The sequence below is a fragment of the Equus quagga genome, chromosome 1, assembly GCF_021613505.1.
Source record: "Equus quagga isolate Etosha38 chromosome 1, UCLA_HA_Equagga_1.0, whole genome shotgun sequence".
Taxonomy (NCBI): Eukaryota; Metazoa; Chordata; class Mammalia; order Perissodactyla; family Equidae; genus Equus; species Equus quagga.
The window spans coordinates 140,093,829-140,113,003 of record NC_060267.1 but is presented as its reverse complement, the minus strand read 5'-3'; the positions used below and the strand labels follow the sequence as shown (position 1 = coordinate 140,113,003).

Genomic DNA, 19,175 nt, shown 5'->3' with positions numbered 1-19,175 from the left:
ACTCACCTGCCCTCTGTGACTTTCCTTCTCCTTGCCTGTGGTCCACCCACCGCCTCTTCTGTATCTCGCCCTATTTTCCACTCTGCTCCTCTTCTTCCCTACCTTCCCACTATTAACCTTTTCCCTTGACTCATCTCCACAACCCGTGTCCCAGCTCCTTTGATGCTAATTGCATTTGACATTGAATTTTGATCAGTTAACGACTAATAGCAGCAGACTTCATTTGTGCATTGTTTAACCTTCATGTTAGGGCCTCAGGTACATCCTGCTTTGGGGATGCCCAGGCCCCTAGTGCCTGGGTGACGTCCTGGTGTGCAGGAGTGGGTGATTAATACATTCTGGTGAAATAAACAAATGAACGAACACATTGTTGGTCAGCTCGATGGTGTCCATTATCCACAATTTCTGCCTCAGAAGAAATTTCTGAATCTCAAAAGCTTCCAGACTCTCCTAGATAGATGAGAATGGACAGCTAGCTAGATGACAGGTATGGAAGATGCTCTGTGTTGTTTGTCACACAGTAGAGTAAGAATCTCTGCGCTGTAGGGGAGAGAATTCTGTTAGTAAGTCTGGGGTCTGGTCCTGGCTTGTCCGTTCTTGCAGCCTTGCATGAGAGAGCGATAACCTCTCTCAACATGAGTTCACTGATCTGACAGTGAGCCACCTTACCAGAGTGTGTGAGGAGAGCACTTTATGAGTTACGAAACACCAGACAAATAGAGCATCATTCTGTTGCCTGAATTAGCCATAATACAATTAGTAATTTAAAATTGGAACCTCCACATTACAAATATATGATTTACTTTTAAATCCATCTGTTGAAGGAATGTGTCTCATCCTCAAGTGATAAGGGCTGGCATGTGCTTGAGACCAAAGAGAATAATTTATTGAAAAGCTTCCCTTCTATAGGAATTTAGGATTAAAAGTAGACAAATAACAAGGAAAATAACTGTGCGCTTCTAATAGCAAATGTTTACACAAAGCAATGTGACGGTAGCGCATCTGTGTCTGACATTTGCTGTGCTCCTCTGATTGGCAAGTGAACGAGAAGACGGCTGAATTCTGAGCCTCCTTCAGTGTCCCCACTTGTCCTACCTTAGCAAGCCCCAACTGTCTGCTTTCTCTTAAATAAGCTTCGTGCATCTACCTCTCCGTTCTCCTTTTGTTCCTACAGGCCATGCAGGATGCGTTGGCAGACCTTCCGGAATGGTATGGAATAAAAGGCATGCAGGCCCACTGGATCGGGGACTGTGTGGGCTGCCATCTGGACTTCACATTAAAGGTGATGGAGCAATGACATTTCTAGCAATTAATGCTCACAAAGCCCCTTCTGCATTTTTAGAACTCCTTGAATAGACCATCAACTTGGGACTCTACAACAATGCTGTCCAGTAGAAAGATATTGTAATTTACATACGTAATTTCAAATTTTCTAGTAGCCACATTTTTTAAAAGTGCAAAGAAACAGGTGAAATTAATTTTAATAACGTTTTATTTAATCCATCCTATCCAAAATATTAGCATTTTAAGATGCGATCAATAAAAAGTATTTAGGTAATAGTTTACATTCTTGTTTTAGTATGAAGTCTTTGAAATCTGTTATATTTTGTGGTTTCGGCACACACTAGCCACATTTCAAGTGCTCTATTGCTGCTGGCTACCATATTGGACAGCGCAGATAAAGACGATCTTCTGGGGGTCCACGAACTCCTTGAAGTTCTGGGCAGAGTGTTTGTGTGGGCATTTTCCCGAGCAGTGGGTCCATAACTCTCGTTGTGTTCTCAGGGGGTTCATGTCACAAATCAGGTTAAAAGCCACTGGAGCCGAGGCTAACTGTGACACCGTTTCAGAACAAGGCAGACGTAACGCTGTGGAGGACTATGTGCTGACCCAGGGTTCAAAAGAGGGTTCAAAAGACCTGCTGCAGAAACTGCTGAAAGGTCGCTACTGCGGACCCACCTGCTCTAGAAGTTGCCCCTCAAACTCAACTCTTTGTCTCTACTGACTAGACAGTTGTTCTATTGTGATTGCCTACCTGGGTCTTCTTTATTATCCTTCTGATTTCTCCTTCTCTAATCAAGACTTCTGCATCCTATTCATGTAGCTCCAAATCCTTCCCTCACCTTAATCTCAGTTGTAACCTTTAGGAGGAGGAAACAGCAGCCAAGAGACAAAGTTGACCTACCTTTCTAGACCTTTTCCTACTGACAGCCATATCTGGTGTCTACTGAGCACCTGCCGCTTGTCACTGAGCTCATGATTCCCTGTGCCATCTCCTCACAAAAGTGATCCACCTCACCCCAACTGCAGACGTGGGAAGCCCCACAACTGCACATGTGGGAAGCCCCCCAACTGCACACGTGGGAAGCACCCCAACTGCACATGTGGGAAGCACCCCAACTGAAGACGTGGGAAGCCCCCCAACTGCACACGTGGGAAGCCCCCCAACTGCACACGTGGGAAGCACCCCTACTGCACACGTGGGAAGCACGCCAACTGCACATGGGGGAAGTACCCCAACTGCACACGGGGGAAGCACCCCAACTACGCACTTCGGAAGCACCCCAACTGCACACGTGGGAAGCACCCCAACTACACACTTCGGAAGCACCCCAACTGCACACGTGGGAAGCCCCCCATAAGGGAGTATGCACTTTGAGAACCTTGGAAAACAGATCCCAAACTGAGCTTTCCTCCTCCCAATTTTCCGAGGAGGTGGTGAGATTTCTGAAATTCAGTCCAGCTGTGCCTTTTGTTCAGACTCTCCAGGCCATCTCTTTTGGGGTCCTGTGCATTAGACTGCATCTGGTCCCCATGTCGAAGGCCTTTTGCTTCTCAACCAGGGTGAAGGATGTGGTTCTCTGAGTCACTCGGCTGCTGTACCTGGAGTGTCTTCTACGTTCTCTCCCTTGCCCAAGATTTTATTATGAAAGTGTTTTTATCTTCATTCCTGGACCCGCCTGAGAGTGAGATGTCCCAGGGGAAGGAATGCTCTCAGTCCTGTAGGTGCAGGGCCGTGTGGCTGTGCTCTGTGGCCCCAAGTCTGGCTCCATAGGTGACACCTGATTGTCACTCAGGCCATAGTGTGGACTGTTTTTTAGCTCTTGGTCCTGAGTGCCTCACACATCATTGGCCCTCTGAATGCGTTTGATGAATGTGTGAAGAAGGGGGCATCTGTCTTCTCTGTGTCCTCTGTGTCTGTCACATAATTGGCACTCAGTTGATGGCTAACATATGTCTCTTCCTTGAAAGGCGTTTAACCAGCCCTAGGAATACTCAGTCGTGAGCTCAGCCCAGGCTGTCCTTTCTTTCCTCTTCAAAATGGTATTAGCCTCAATGACTGTTTTTCTGGTTGGAAAAGTGGATGCCATTTTTTTTTCCTGAGGAAGATTCACCCTGAGCTAACATCTGTGCCAATCTTCTATTTTTTTAGGTATGAGTCGCCAACAAGTGGTGTAGGTCCATGCCCGGGAACTATACCCGGGCTGCCGCAACAGAGCACACCAAACTTAACCACTAGGCCACGGGGCCAGCCACAAGATGCCATTGTTTTCTACTATCCCTTAAATCCTTAAGGAAAGTATAGGCCTTTTCTCAGGACAGAAACACTATAACGTTGACAGTTGTTTTTGATATGTGAACAAAAGAGCCAGGAAAACAGGGAAGGCATCTTTCTGATCATGCTTTGACCACCTTTGATTCGGGCCACCAAGCATGCCTGCCCTGGGCCCTAGGGAGGGCTTCCCAAAGAGGAACTCCAGTCCTCTTCTCCCGTCCTTCTCTGCCCCTGCCGGGACGTCCCTGGGGCTGTGGTCAGAAGCTGTCCCCACTGTTTGGGATTGAGGAGAGGAGGAAGAAGGGAGTATGGCTGGGAGCACAACAGCCCAGAGGGACAACTGAGAGATGAAATGACCCTGCTTTCCCCCTGCCAGGTTGATGGGCAAGTCACGGGGGAAAAGCTGACTGCCTACACAGCCACCCCAGAGGCCATTTACGGCACTTCCCATGTCGCCATCTCTCCCAGCCACCGACTCCTCCACGGGCACAGCTCTCTGAAGGATGCCTTTCGGAAGGCACTTGTCCCCGGCAGAGGTGAGCTGGCAAGTGAAGGCTAAGACAGGAGGATTATGCCTCAAGTCTGGACAGCACTTCACAGAGTTTGTGTTCCTTTCATGTATGTCATCTCATGCGATTTGTTCTTCACCTTGGCCTGACTTTTTTTTTTTTTAAACATGAGGATTAAAAAGAGTTTTGAAAATGTTGTTACCCCTGGTTTCACTTTGAGTTACTAGTTTATCTGCTTCTTGAGTTTCTGACTGAAAGCTCAACTCTTTTCCTTTAAATATATTCTGTATTTGAAGCTCTTTTCTAATAGGAGTAGAATCTTCTGCTTAATTTATAATTCCATCATCAAATAAAACTATGCTGACAGGGATGGGAAGGAAGCCAGTGAGAACTGGAGGAAACATTTTCGACAACTTAAATTTTATTATTTTTAAATAATTCACACAGTAATCTGAGCAAATGAACAGAGTCCTGCTCAATACGGGTCTTGAATGGATGGATCAAGCTGACCTGGAATTGGCATAGCGACTGTTATTGGTCATGGGGATTTGGGGAGTACCTGTGCATTAGTCAGGATTCTGTGGTTGCAAGCAACAGAATCCATCTCTGGCTAACCCGGAGGAAAAGGGGGACATGTTGGAAGGCTGTGGGAAGCATTCTGACTTTAAGAACAGCTGAAGAACCAGTCTGGTAGAGGACTTGGACCAGGCAGCCATAGAGGTTTTGGCCGCAGGAACTAACAGGCAGTCTCTTGAGTGCCACTGACAGCAAATCTACCCTCACCTCACCCTCAGTGCTCAGAGCACTTGGTTTGAGATTCCTGTGGCAGGGAAAGGTATCTGACCGACATAACTGCGGCCCCTGACCTTTTTCTTGGCCAAGGGAAGGCTAGGCACCTTCCCTGATAGACCACCAAGACTGTAACCAGTGAGGAAGGGGTAGCTCTCCAAAACAAACTCAGCAGCTCCTGCTAGAAGAAGAGGATATGGCTCCTGGGCAGGCGAAAGGAAGTCCCCTATCGATTAGAAGTAGGTCTCAGAGAAATGTAAACATTTCTATAAAAATCTCATCCCCATTCTCTTTTCATAGCCTATAAACTTCAACCCAAAGCACACAGTCTGAATTATTAGGGTCTCTTTGAATTATTTGACTAACAAAAATGTTTTGGATGGTGATGTAACATTTTTGAAAAATTGCTATTCTTAAAATAATCAGAATGAAAGATTTCTAGATATAAGATTGGAAAGATAGACAACATCATCCCAACTTACCTCTACTTAAGACTTCTAGTTGTTTACTTACAGCATTACAGCCAAGGTTCAAATCGGTGAATGCTTCCTAAGAGCCTGCTGCTTGCTCAGCACTCAGGGATGCGTAGATGACTGTTGACAGTCCCGCCCTCTGGGGGTCCTGACAGGGAGCCGATGCATGTGTAATTCACTCTAGCACAAGACAGACGTCACTTGGTTTCATCTCTTTAGTTGTTATATATTGAAATAGAGAAAAGACTCTTTCGAGTTAAAATTTCAGTGTGTGCTTATAAAGTCCAATGTAGCTCTCTTTCTGTTTTATTTTCTACTTGCTCAGAAGAAAAATTGGATTCCTTTCAACTGTTTACTTTAAAGAGAAAACTCATAGTTTTTACTCTCATGAGCATTTTAGATTTTTTGAGGGCTGATGACTGAATAATGTCTAAAATTGAAAAACTAAAAAATGTAAACATCTAGCCCTTAGATTTTTTCTTATGGTTAATTTGGGGACACAAATGAGGTAATATTGATACAGGATTAATGAGCTAATAAGTTATAAAAGATGGAATTCTTGACTTGAAAGGCACTATCTAAATTCAAAACATTTTCATATGTAAGAAATTACTTTAGCATACGCAAAGAGCAATGTTTTCACGATCATTTGGGTATCGGCACATCTGACTGGGCCTGATCATTTCATTTTGGCACTGAATGGCTCATTATTTTGTTCTCCCCTCTTTTTAGTAATCTCTGAAATAATTCCAAATGGCACATTACACTTAGCTCTAAATTTTCCAATTCTAATTTTCAGAGTGGAAATATTCTTTTTTCAGATGTCAATTTATTCAGTCTCTAGATTAATTTGCACATCAAGTCTGTGGGTTTTGACACATGGCATTAGTCACATAAGGCCAGTACAGTGCTTTGAGTGTAATGCAGTTTTCCCAAGAGGTGAATTAAAATTACCATCTGAATATGGATTTATGTCTCCTTTGGCCTTTGAGATTACAGTTTAAACCTGAACATTATATCACTGTTGCCATTTACCGTTGCCATTTACCATTGCCTACTGGCTCAAATCAGGCAAGCAGCTTGGTTTTTCCTCAAATGTCAGGTTTTTTGTTTTTGTTTTTACTTAATTTTTTTTTTGTTGAGTTCATAATAGTTTACATCATTGTGAAATTTCAGTTGTACATTATTTCTTGTCCGTCAGCATATAAGTGCTCCCCTTCACCCCGCTGTGCCCACTCCCCACCCCCCTTGCCCTGGTAACCACTGAACTCTTCTCTTTGTCTGTGTGTTTGTTTATCTTTCGCATATGAGTGAAATCATATGGTGTTTGTCTTTCTCAGTCTGGCTTATTTCACCTTACATAATACCCTCCAGGTCCATCCATGTTGTTGCAAATGGGATGATTTTGTCTTTTTTTTTATGGCTGAGTAGTACTCCATTGTATGTATATACACCACATCTTCTTTATCCAATCATCGGTCAGTGGACACTTGGATTGTTTCCATGTTTTGGCTATTGTGAATAGTGCTACAACGAACATAGGGGTACATATGTTCCTTTGGATTGTTGATTTCAAGTTGTTTGGGTAGATACCCAGTAGTGGGGTAGCTGGGTCATATGGTAGTTCTATTTTTAGTTTTTTGAGGAATCTCCATACTGTTTGCCATAGTGGCTGCGCCAGTTTGCATTCCTACCAGCAGTGTATGAGGGTTCTCTTTTCTCCACACCATCTCCAGCATTTGTTATTTTTAGTCTTAGTGATTATAGCCATTTTAACAGGCACAAGGTGGTATCTTAGTGTAGTTTTGATTTGCATTTCCCTGATGATTAGTGATGTTGAACATCTTTTCATGTGTTTATTGGCCATCTGTATATCTTCTTTGGAAAAATGTTCATATCCTCTGCCCATTTTTTGATCGGGCTCTTTGGTTTTTTGATGTTTAGTTGTGTGAGTTCCTTATATATTATAGAGATTAACCCCTTGTTGGGTATACAGTTTGCAAATATGTTCTCCCAACTGGTGGGTTGTCTTTTTGTTTTGATCCTAGTTTCTTTTGCCTTGCAGAAGCTCTTTAGTCTGAGGAAGTCTCACTTGTTTATTTTTTCTTTTGTTTCCCTTGTCTGAGAAGACATGGTTTTCAAAAAGATCCTTTAAGTTCAATGTCAAAGAGTGTACTACCAGTATTATCTTCCAGGAGTTTTATCGTTTCAGGACTTATCGTTTTGAGTTTATTTTTGTGTATGGCATGAGATAATGGTCTACTTTCATTCTTTTGCAAGTGATTGGCCAGATTTCCCAGTACCATTTATTGAAGAGACTGTCTTTTCTCCATTGTATGTTCGTGGCACATTTATTGAAGAGTAGCTGTCCGTAGATGTGCAGTTTTGTTTCTGGGCTCTCAGTTCTGTTCCATTGATCTGTGTGCCTGTTTTTGTACCAGTCCCATGCTGGTTTGATTACTATGGCTTTGTAGTACATTTTGAAGCCAGGGATTGTTCCAATGTCAGGTTTTGAGGGTGACTGGTGTTAAAGCAGTGACCACTGAAAGTCGTGACAGTCTACAGTTGTGACTGAATTTATCACTTGCAAGAGTTTAAATTTTCAAACATGAATTCCTGCAGTTGCTAAGTTGATTTCTGCATATCGGCTCCGAGCTGGCACAAGATGACCAAGGTTCTGATCCCAGATACATCCTATGACTTAAGGAAGACCACTTCACCTTTGTAAGCTTAGCTTCTCAGTAGAGCAGGTGGTGAGGCTGTTGGGCAGGGTGGTTGAGGAGGGCCTTGTGGGTACAGAAGGAGCCCTGAGGGGCTCTGAGGAGAAGGGTGGTCCACGTGGACGGGGTAATGCTCGAGCGGCAGAGTCGGGGCAGGAGAACCAGCCTTCCCCATTAATTAAGAAAAGAGATAGTGAAGACAGCAGAACAGCAGTCGTCAGAGTGGAGGGGCAGGAACAGCTCTGAGAATTACTTGGAAGCAGCAAGGGCCGAGGCTCCTGGGATGACTCCCTGATTACTGGCTTGGCCGACTGGGTTGCTGACATTATTGACTAAATGTACTGTTTTTTCCTCAGCATCCTCTAATTTGGCACAGATTCCTTTAAGAGAGCAAAAAGTAAGATGCTTCCCTTTAGAGTTCTTGAAATCGAGTTTATTTCCATAATCATTGACATTACCTCCTTTTCTCAGCTGACCACCCCTGACTTAAGTCATGTTATGTAAGCTCTGATTTGATAGGAACTAGAAACCATAAAAAGCATTAATAGGGAGATATCAGCAGAGTTCTAGAAGCTGTTCTTTCTTTTCCTGGAGTCTTTTCTTACATTGATAATATTAAAATATTCAAACCCTGGGACTTGGAACCACCCGTTTCAGCTCTGAGTCACCAATGGTCTACACAATGCATTTGTGTCAAAAGGGTAAATGAGGTCTCCTAAAGAGTGGCTTAGAACCCTGCCGTTATCAACCCATTAGAGAGCAAGAGCCCCATCTCCCTGGAAGCTCCAGAACATTAAATAATTAATAGCTCACTATTGTTTGGCCCTGTCTCCATAGTATCAGCACGGGGGTGAGACAAAAGGCTGAGGAAGAGAATAGCTTGTTCTTTAACCAAAGATGTTAATCGATGTTATATGGAGGGAAAAGTTCCTGTGCTCAGATAACCTGGAATAAAACAAAAATAAACAGGTTTCTTGCTTCTGGACTTGGTAGTGCCTTCGCTGTGCTGACCTGCACTGTGTCTGTCTGAAAGAGGAAGCCAGGCAGCACTTTTCACTCTTCCTTGACCTCAGAACCCTGCTTCACACAGTATTTCTGGGACGGAGTTGCATGGAAAACAGCCTTGCTGAACACTGAACGAAAGCCATTTGTGTGTTTTTCCTGAGGGCGTGAAGGACCTGCCTTCCTTGCAGTGAGGGCTCTGAGGGCAGAGGGCACCTTCGTGCCCAGAATGTTTCCTTTGTAATTACTGAAGTGTCTGCTGTTATCTAACCCTTGTAGGAACTGCTTCAGTCACTTCCGATTTCTCCATGGCCCCCTTGCACGCCTGCTTCACGTCACCAGCACATGACTGACAGAAGACTGGCCCTGGGCAAGAACTTCAGATTTTAGTTTTATTTTTTCTTTTGACCAGGGACAGCCTACAAGTTGCTATTGTACATTGATTACAAATATGCTAATATTTAAGTTCAAAGACCATTTTTTTTCTAATTGAAAAACTGTCATAACATAACTTTCATGTGGAACAATGGAAAAAAATCCAACCCTGTAATACATACTCTACTTTTTTCCTTTATTTTTCTTATGACAACTTTACTGAGATATAATTCACATATCATAAAATTCATCCATTTAAAGTGTACAATTCAGTGGGTTTTAGTATATCCAGAGTTGAACACCATCACCACAGTCAATTTTAGAACATTTTCATCATGCCCTGAAGAAACCTCATACCCTCTAGCAGTCACCCCTATTCTTCCTGTTTCCCCCAGCCCCAGGCAACCACTAATCTACATTCTGTCTCCATAGATTTGCCTATTCTGAACATTTCATATAAATGGAATCATACGATGTTTGTCCTTTTTGACTGGCTTCTTTTTCTTAGCATAATGTTTTTAAGGTTCATACATGTTATGGCATATGTCAGTATTCCATTCCTTTTTATTTCAGAATAAGATTCCATTGTATGGATAAACCACGTTTTGTTTGTCCATGCGTCAGTTGATGGACATTTTGGTGGTTTCCGCTTTCTGGCTATTATGAATAATGCTGCTATGAACATTGGTAGAGATTTTTGTGTGGACGTGAGTGAGTTTTCATTTCCTTGTGTACATATCTAGGAGTGGAATTGCTGAGTCATGTGGTAACTGTTTTTAGCTGGTTGAGGAACTATCAGACTGTTTTTCAAAGCAGCTGCACTAATTCACATTTCCATCAGCGTTGTGAGAGGGTTACGGCTTCTCCACATCTTCACTAAACACTCGTTATTGTCTGTCTCTTTGATTATAGCCATGCTAGTGGGTGTGAGGTGGTATTTCATTGTGGTTTTGATTTGCATTTACCTGATGGCTAATGATGCCGAGCATCTTTTCAGGTGCTTATTAGCCATTTGTATATCTTCTCGGGAGAAATATCTGTTCAGATCATCTGCCCATTTTTTAATTTAGTTGTCTTTTTGTTGTTGAATTTTAATTTTACACTAGATATAATTCTCTTATCAGATACATGATTTACAAAAATGTTCCCAAATCTGAGTTGTTTTTTCACTTTCTTGATGGTGTTTTTGAAGCATAAAAGTTTTTAATTTTGATGAAGTCCAATTTATCTATTTTTTATTTTGTTGCTTTTGTTTTTGGTGTTATATTTAAGAAACCATGGCCTAAGCAAAGATCACAAAGATTTGCACCTATGTTTTCTTATAAGAGTTTTATAGTTTTAGATCTTACATTTAGATCTTTAATCTATTTTTTAGTTAGTTTTTATATATGGCAAAGATAGGGGCTCAACTTCATTCTTTTGTATGTGGTCATATGTTTTTTTTTAATTCCTGTTCCCACACACACGCATCTTAAAAATTAGATTGCTTCTGTCTTCACTTAATATGATATCAGAAAATGTTTCTTTATTTTTATTCAGGCTTCACAATTGTTTTTAATCCATACATCATATTCTCTCAATTCAGTGTACGGTAGTATCCTAAATCTTCCCTATCATGTTGACCATTTGGCCTTTTTCATGTTTGGACCTATAAACATTTATGTCCACATAGCTCTTGACTCTATAGAATTACGTCCTTAGGATACATTCCCAAGAGTGGGATATTTTTAGTCAAAGGTTATGAACATTTTTCTAGTTCTTGTTACCTGTTGCTTTTCTTGGTTCCTGAAAGGACTTTCTCAGTTTACAGCGCTGTAGCCAATGATATATGCAGCTTTGCAAACAGTGATGTTACCTTGCTAAAAGTTTTTTGCTAACTTATCAGGTGAAAAATAATATTTCAGGATTACTTTAATTTCCATATCTCTTTTTAAAAATTAATGTGTTTTTTTAAATCCAATATATGTATATTATGTGGAAAGTCAAACACTACTAACAACAACAACAACAGTAACAATAGCCTCCTTACCTAGCTGCTTTTAATTTTGGAGTCTGTGTTACTTAGAATATCAGTTTGGTGGCTATGACAGAGTCATGGAAAACCAGTGACTTAAAAGATAGAAGTTTACTTCTTGCCCACATGGGACTCTGAGTGGGTATGACAAGTCTACTTTGTGAGGTGGCCGGGGCCAAGGCTCTTTCTGTCTTCCTGCTCTGCCCTCCTAGGATCTTGCCCTTATCTGTGTGTTCTAAGGTGTTCTGCACTTCAGCTGCATTGCAGTAAGTAAGCAGGGAGGAGAGAAGGGCATGCTTCTTCCCTTTGAGAGCATCCCCCAGAAGTTGCTTCTGCACATCCCCCACGGCCACAGCTAGTGCAAGGGAGGGGAGCACTGCTGCCGTGAGCTCTGCAGCCATGTGTCCAACTAAACCTTCTACTGCTGGACCAGGAGAGACAGAGATGGGGTCAACTGGCAGTCTGGGCCACAGGCTGTTTCTCTGGTACAGACCGCCATGTGTCTGTCTAATAGGCCTGCACTGCTCTCTCTCGATTCACCAGTTCTAGACATCACCTAGTGACTTTCACTCCACCAGCCCTCCCCTTCCATCCTCCTAATAACATGCAGAATGCACAAATGTACACCTCTTCTTTGAGAAGGGACAGTATGGAATCGGAAATACGGGTCCCACTTTGAGAAGTGTTGGCGCTTGAGTGGTTTGGGCAGCAGGTACCTCTCAGCCGTGGTACCATGGGTGCAGGCTCTGGAGGGCTGTTTGGGCTGCATTTCTGTGCGTCCTGACACCCAAGGTGAAAGAAGATAAGAGCTGGCTTACATGCCTACAGAGCCTGTCTTTACCTCTTTGAAAAATAAATCCTAATTCCTAGGCTTATTTTAACTTTGGGGTTTGTGAAACATATTTTAGATAATTATATAAAGTCTTAACACACGGCAAATATAAATAGTAAGAGTTCCTAAATTATAACTGTTGTTAATTGTTTATGTTGCACTAAGCTCAAGAGAACTCACTCGTGGTTTGCCCCCTCTCTCATCCCTTCATCCTGTGGGCCTTTATCTGGGTCTTCATGCTTCCAGTCCTGCCTGTATCCAGTGAAGACTCAGGACGTGTGGCTCGTCTGCCTGCTGCAGTAGTTGTAATGAGCTTCGTTTAAGATGACACACTGTTTGGATAATTCCAAGTCAAGTGTTTTATTGTGACCCCGTAAATATTGTTCACAACTGAGCCAAGTATAGTCTTTTTATACTTTCTGTTTTTCCTAAGGTTCATGACGCCCTCATTTTTTTCATTTGCTCTGTGTTCTTTGAATTTCTGACTGAATCTTTCCACACCCTCCCAGAAGCTCTTTAAAACTCCTCTCAATACAGTGTTCTACATATTCCAACATGTCAAATAATCTATTGATTCCCTTTTTATCCTGAAGATGCTTCCTGGGCCCCTCTATCCTGCTCAAATCTGACCTGGTCACTCTTCAGGACTCTGCTGTACATCTGTCATCCTAGGACTTCCCTCTGACTTTGTTCTACCAGTATCCATACCCTCTTTCCTTTGTTGGAGTCTCTGTTTCCTGATCCCATGTCCGTCTCTTTCTTGATTTACCCCTTCCTTTTGCTGGAACACATCCTCCAGTCTCTCCTTAGAAAGGGTATGTGGGAAGGAGCTGTTTTGTCTTTGTATGTCTGGAAGTCTCCTCTATGCTCAGTCATTTTCTACTCTCCTATCCACTTCCATCTTCACATGTTACAGTTTGGAATTTCAGACGTCTCTTGGTTTCATCATAGATAGATTTTTGTGTTTCTCATTCTTTTGTATATTTGAGGTATTTTTCAAAAGGAAAAGGGAGTGGTGGGAACATCTTTACTCCATCGTCTGGAAAGTAAAAACGCCATTTTCACTTCTTTGGTTATGAGCACAGATGAACATTTTCGTGTATTTGTTGAATCTTTTGATTTTCCACTGGTGCGAATTAGCTATTAATACCTTCAAAGAACAAATTCTTTAACAATTAGCACAAAACACAGAAGTTCTAATGCTTATTTTCTCACTTGTCTCCTCTGAGATTCAGATCGTGTTAGCGCCCCAGCTGACTGCCGTCCACAGTGACTTGCTCTCATTTTCAGATTGCCTCACGCCCGTGACGGCTGTGAACATGCTCACCCAGCAGGAGGTCCCTGTTGTTATCTTGGCCAGAGCTGACTTTCAGGGCTCTCTGGATTCAAAAATAGGTAAGTAGCTATTAAGATGTAATCAGGATAATATATTTAATAGGCTTAAAATCAGAATACTAGCCTGTTGCTGTCCACTGGAGGAGCTGACTGTTGATTCCATGATCTGTTTCACCTCTTGATAAAAATGAATGCCCCTTCATTTAACCATCCTTACTTAAGAACTACATTTTGAAAGCTTGCCAAGTATATCACACCTTGCTATTTGCTATTGAGAATAATAAAGAATGTCCAGCCCATGGATCTTGCCAGTAGAGCTAGTTGGTGAGACTTGTACATGTCATGTGGGGAATAAGATAACTCAGATGCCAATCCAATTTCAGAACTCATAGAACCAACAGCAGCTGCTGGGATGGGGGTTCAAAGCACAAATGATCCATGTGGGCTGAGTTTTTGGTGAAGGCTTTGTGGAGGAGGTGAACTTGAGCTATTCGAGAAAGGATTGTGAAACAGCAGCAAAATTGAAGGCTTATTTAGAACTGTAAATTGGATATCCTTGGCAGCCTTACTCATTCCTGAGAGTTCTAAACTATCATTACCTAACAGGAAGTCTGGAAACGAACCAAGGGATGAGAAGCTAATGACAGCCGCATCCTGGATCTGCCCCTAGGATGGACCTGAACGTCTCTCTTTACCAACATTCCTACTGGAGATTCCAGTCAGTCTCCAAAGTGCCAAAACCCTGCGGAGAAAGTTATTTCCACCCTCTCTATTTCCTAGCACACAGGAGAAATAACATTTCTTATCAAAATTTTGTTTTTCCTCGCAATTCTCAGATCTGGGTTTTTTGGGTTTTTCTTTTTTTTTGAGGAAGATTAGCCATGAGCTAACATCCACTGCTAATCCTACTCTTTTTGCTGAGGAAGACTGGCCCTGAACTAACACCTGTGCTGATCTTCCTCTACTTTATATGTGGGACACCTGCCACAGCATGGCTTGAGGAGTGGTGCGTAGGTCCGTGCCCGGGATCTGAGCCAGTGAACCCCGGGCCACTGAAGTGGAACACGCTAACTTAACCACTGCGCAACCAGCCCAGCCCTCAGATCTGTTTTTGACAAAGTGATTTGAAAAAACATCAAAACAGAAAACAGATATTAAGCCATTCAAGTCATTCTCTTCTGACACTTTAAACCTAGCAAGTGTGTTGCTTAAAGGAAATAACTCCTTCTATTATTTTTATGTATTCTATAATTTTACTAATTAATACAACCAGCCAAGATAAACAATAAAGGAAGCTCTTGTTCATGTGGCTTTTTTGCTGGTTTTTTTTTTTTTTGGTACTTGAGTCAAAGTACTGACACAATATTGAGAATTCTGAAAGACAAACAGAAAAATCTGATTTTTTTTTAGGTGTGCATGGAAAATCATTTTTCCTGTTGTCTTGATTTCCCACAGTTATGTAGTTAACATTTTCTAAGTTATGGCTTCTTGCCCTCCAAGAAGAACAGAAACAAACAAACAAGAGATCAAGCGGTATTTTTGCCATCCCACCTGCATGTTGCAAATACTTTGCTCTCTACTGAGCCCCACATGACCAACACCATGGCCCAGAACATTCTTTATGTAGTCAAATAAATGTTGTGGTCACAATGTCTCCATTCAGACTTGACTTAGTTACTCCAAACCATGCACGTTTAGAATGTAGTAAATGGCTTTTGTCCCTTCTTGACCATGAACACTTTTCAGTGATGTTTATTGCTTGCCATTTGTCCTCACTCTTTAGTATCCTTCAAGTCCACTCTGAACATTTATTTGCTTCATTAGATGCTTTTTGTCAATAATCTCAGCTGGAACACCATGGAACGTTCCATTATACCACAGAGCTTTTCGTCTTACTGAAGAGCCACAGAACTTGTCTCCCAAACATGAAATCACCCTTTTAGGGCAGTGTTCCAGAGAGGTTGTTCTCAGAAATCTGACTTAAGCCTTTTGTATACCACCCTTAGTTTTATCTCTCTCATTTGCCACATGATGTGTTGTGTCCACAAGGATGGCAGCAGTTTTGAAAGATGACCCTACAGCGGGAGTTCTCAACCAGGGGCGATTTTGCCACCAGGGGACGTTCGGCAATTTTAGAGACATTTTTGTTTGTCACAACTGGGGGAGTGCTACTGGTAGAGCCCAGGGATGCCGCTCAACATCCTACAGCCCCCACAACAAAGTCCAGAACGTCAGTAGTGCCAAGGTTGAGAAACCCTGACCTGCAGAACCAACAACTGAAAAACCTGTGTTTATGAATAGCTGAAGCCAAACCCGCGGGCCTTGGCCCTCTGGGTGAGTGATTGCCTTATGCTCAACTCCATCTCCTCAAGGGCATATATAGGTTGAAGAATAAATGTCTATTCAGAATGTGCTGTTGCCTCTGGGAACGAAGCACAGTATGAAGAAACACGGTTGCCAGCTTTCAACTTCCTGACTGAGTGGATTTTTCTAGGGTGCTAGGAAATGCTGGAGGAGTCAGCCCTGCTTCTCAGGAGAACGCCAGTGTCCTCTGTCCCTCAGGGAATTCAAAGAAGATGCTTGTGATTTACTATTTTAGTGACCAAAAGCATCCAACATTGTATATTTTAGAATTGTAACTATTTTTAAAAAGGAATTAAGCAAAGGAAAAAGACTTCAATGAAATCCTACCAATATGGTAAACTGGTTGTGTTAGGATAGTGGTTTTCTCTAAGACTGTTCTCCATTTTCCCAATGAATGTGATGTAGTTTTATAACTTCTGTAACTAAAGAAGATAGTTTCCTTTAAGAAGCTAAAGCTGTGTCAGTGCTGTCGGTTGTTTTGTGATTTGGGTGTTTACAAAGATGTTTTCTGTTTCTTCGCTCTGAATAGGAATCCCCAGCACCAGCTCAGAGGACACCATCTTAGCCCAAACCCTGGGCTTATCCTACTCTGAAGTCATTGAAACTTTGCCAGATGGCACAGAGAGACTGAGCAACTCTGCGGAGGTTGGTGCCCTGTGGCATGGGCCTAAGATCTTGCGTCTAAAATCATGACCTTGACCTGAGTTTGATGAGACCTTTTCCTTTGGGTGCAAATTACCACCTGCCATTTCACTCGTCCCCACACCTAACAGTCACGCAACCTCGTTTCTTAATCTATGAAAACAAAATACTAGAAGGTTATCAACTCTAGGTCAAACCCAATCCTACAATAGTATGTCATCGAAGTAACTAAACTTTATTTTGAGAATCTTCTGCTTGAGAAAAGTGACCTCTTCCAGGGAAACATTCCTTAGGAGAGGTGACTGAAATTGGCTGTTCTTGCTAGAGACCTCTGTTCTCCTCAGATTACTGACTTATTTCCACCTAAGGTTTAACTCACTTATAGAAATGAACAGAGAAGTTCTGAGACATGTTTATTTGGTCGTCGTTATCTCTTGCCAGGTGGTAAGTCTTCCAAGATTTGAACCGAGTCTCTATGTTGAACTGGGCCAGAAAGTATGGTTTAAGAGGTAGGGTGAGGCATGGTGGGGAGAAGTGGGAAATGGCTTAGAGCAATGAGTGTCAAACTGAGCACACAGCAGAATCACCTAGCAGGCTTGTTAAACACAGATTGCCTGACCCCCACCCGGAGATGCTGATTCAGTAGTCCTGGGTGGAACCCAAGAATTTCCAGGTGATGCTGCTACTACTGCCGATCCAGGAACCACATTTTGAAAATCACTGGCTTAGAAACTTGCTACCCAAGCTGAGTCCCTGGGCCACCAGCATTGGCGCCACTTGTTGGAAATGTAGACTCCCGGGCCCTGCCCCAGTCTAGTAAGATTTCCAGGTGATTCATGTGCACATTGAAATTTCTGAGTACTCGTTTAGAGCCCTCTTTCTTAAACTTGGCTGCACTTTGGAAAGACCTGGTAAGTTTTTAGAAATACTGATGCTTGAGTCCCACCCCAGACATTCTGATTTCATGGTAACGAGGTGGGGGGTTATGGACCGAACATCAAGAGTGTTCACAGCTGTGCAGGTGACTCTAAGGTGCGGCAGTCGGGGAACTGCTGGCTTAACATAGTGATTGCCTACCTGGCTGTGTGTCTGAATCACCTGAGAGATGCTTGCTGGCCCCACCCCGGGTGATCCTGATTCAGTTAGATCCAGGTTTTTCAGGTTTGGGACTCCCTGGCTACAGGATGTTATATGTATGTTTATATATATATAAAGAATAAGGGCATGGCCAGTTTTTTTCCTTTATAAGGAGTGACAGCATTTTCTGACCTCATGTTTGTGCCTTCACTTCATAAATTGTATCTCCAGACATGAGTCATGCTTTCAGATGTCAAACCTTAAACCTGGCCCCCTGGATGTGGAGCCACGCCAAGGTTTCTGTAAGGGAACCCCAGATAACCCTCTGCAGGGCAAGAAAGGGGACGCTCAGGGCCAAAATTAGGCTTCTAAAGTTCCCAGAGAAATGCCCCCTCCTTAGTATACGACTGAGCATTAATTATGCTCCCCTGCTTCTTTCAAATAGCTTCAGGTGGTCTGTTGAATCTTCTGGCTCTAGACTGAATATCTAGGATAAAGGCATTCTTTCAACAGATGGAAAGAGAATGGATAGTGAAAGGCTCCTTTCGTCCCTGAGCTCCTGGAATGTAAAGACAGTGATGCACAGGGAAGATAGACTTTCAGGAGAGCTTGTGATCACTGGTACTGTAATGGTATGATAGTGGGAGTGTGGGACATAGAAAATGCCCTCCAGAGTATAACTGGTTCCTTGGCAGAGAGCTCTATACTTCAGAAGACACTTCAGACCCGTAATGAAAAGAGCTGCTTTTGATAAACGTAGCTGTACTTTCTTACTCTTTATGCCTCATGACTGTAAGCTCCTTGAGGGCAGGGGGCAGATTGGATTTATTTTTGTGCCCCCAGTGCCTAGCACAGGCCTGACACATAGTGGGCATGCACTGTGTCTTCACTGAACCAATGCCAGGGTACCCACGATCCAGCCGCACTGGCTCGATTCTTATCATTAACTTGGTTCTCTGAAAAGCATCAGGTGAAAAGAGACTTTCTCTTTTCTAGTGTCGTATCCTGGCCTGCTGTCTATAAAATGGGGGCATTCAAATACACAAGGAGTGGTTCTGGTCCTTCAGGCCTCAGTTTGTTCCCCACTTGCCTGAATTCCTTCTGCTTTAGGATAATATTGAATTTTTCTTTTCTAGATATTTTTCCCCCCAACAGAGGAGTAGTCATTAGAAATATGTATCATGCAGGTCTTTACTGGCAGCTAAATGCTGATATTTTCTCTGTAGGTATGGCAGGGCTCAGGTGATAGAGGGAGTCACAGAACCAGGGCCACTTTACCTATTAGACACAGTGGACACAGTTCCTGGGGCCCACAATACTTTCAGGGGCCCCCAAAAAGGTTTAATTTCTTTTAAAATCAGAAGAGTGAACTCTTAGGGTCAAAAATTATATTCATCTTTAGTCAACACATTAAAATACAACTTTTAATATTATCTTAAGAAGGAAGGGCCCACAAAGGTATCCAGGGCCCACAAAAGTCATAATGT

At 42.6% G+C, this 19,175-nt stretch overlaps 1 protein-coding gene across 3 annotated transcripts in view; it reads left to right on the top strand.

The window, feature by feature from the left end:
- Positions 1–19,175, top strand: part of LARS2 (leucyl-tRNA synthetase 2, mitochondrial) — a 171,582-nt gene that overhangs the window by 102,663 nt on the left and 49,744 nt on the right. For all 3 annotated transcript variants that reach the window (XM_046681251.1, XM_046681269.1, XM_046681259.1), the window contains exons 8-11: positions 1,175–1,282; positions 3,933–4,092; positions 13,561–13,665; positions 16,499–16,614. In XM_046681251.1, the coding sequence (XP_046537207.1) occupies positions 1,175–1,282; positions 3,933–4,092; positions 13,561–13,665; positions 16,499–16,614 (489 nt within the window). The remainder of the gene's footprint in view (positions 1–1,174; positions 1,283–3,932; positions 4,093–13,560; positions 13,666–16,498; positions 16,615–19,175) is intronic.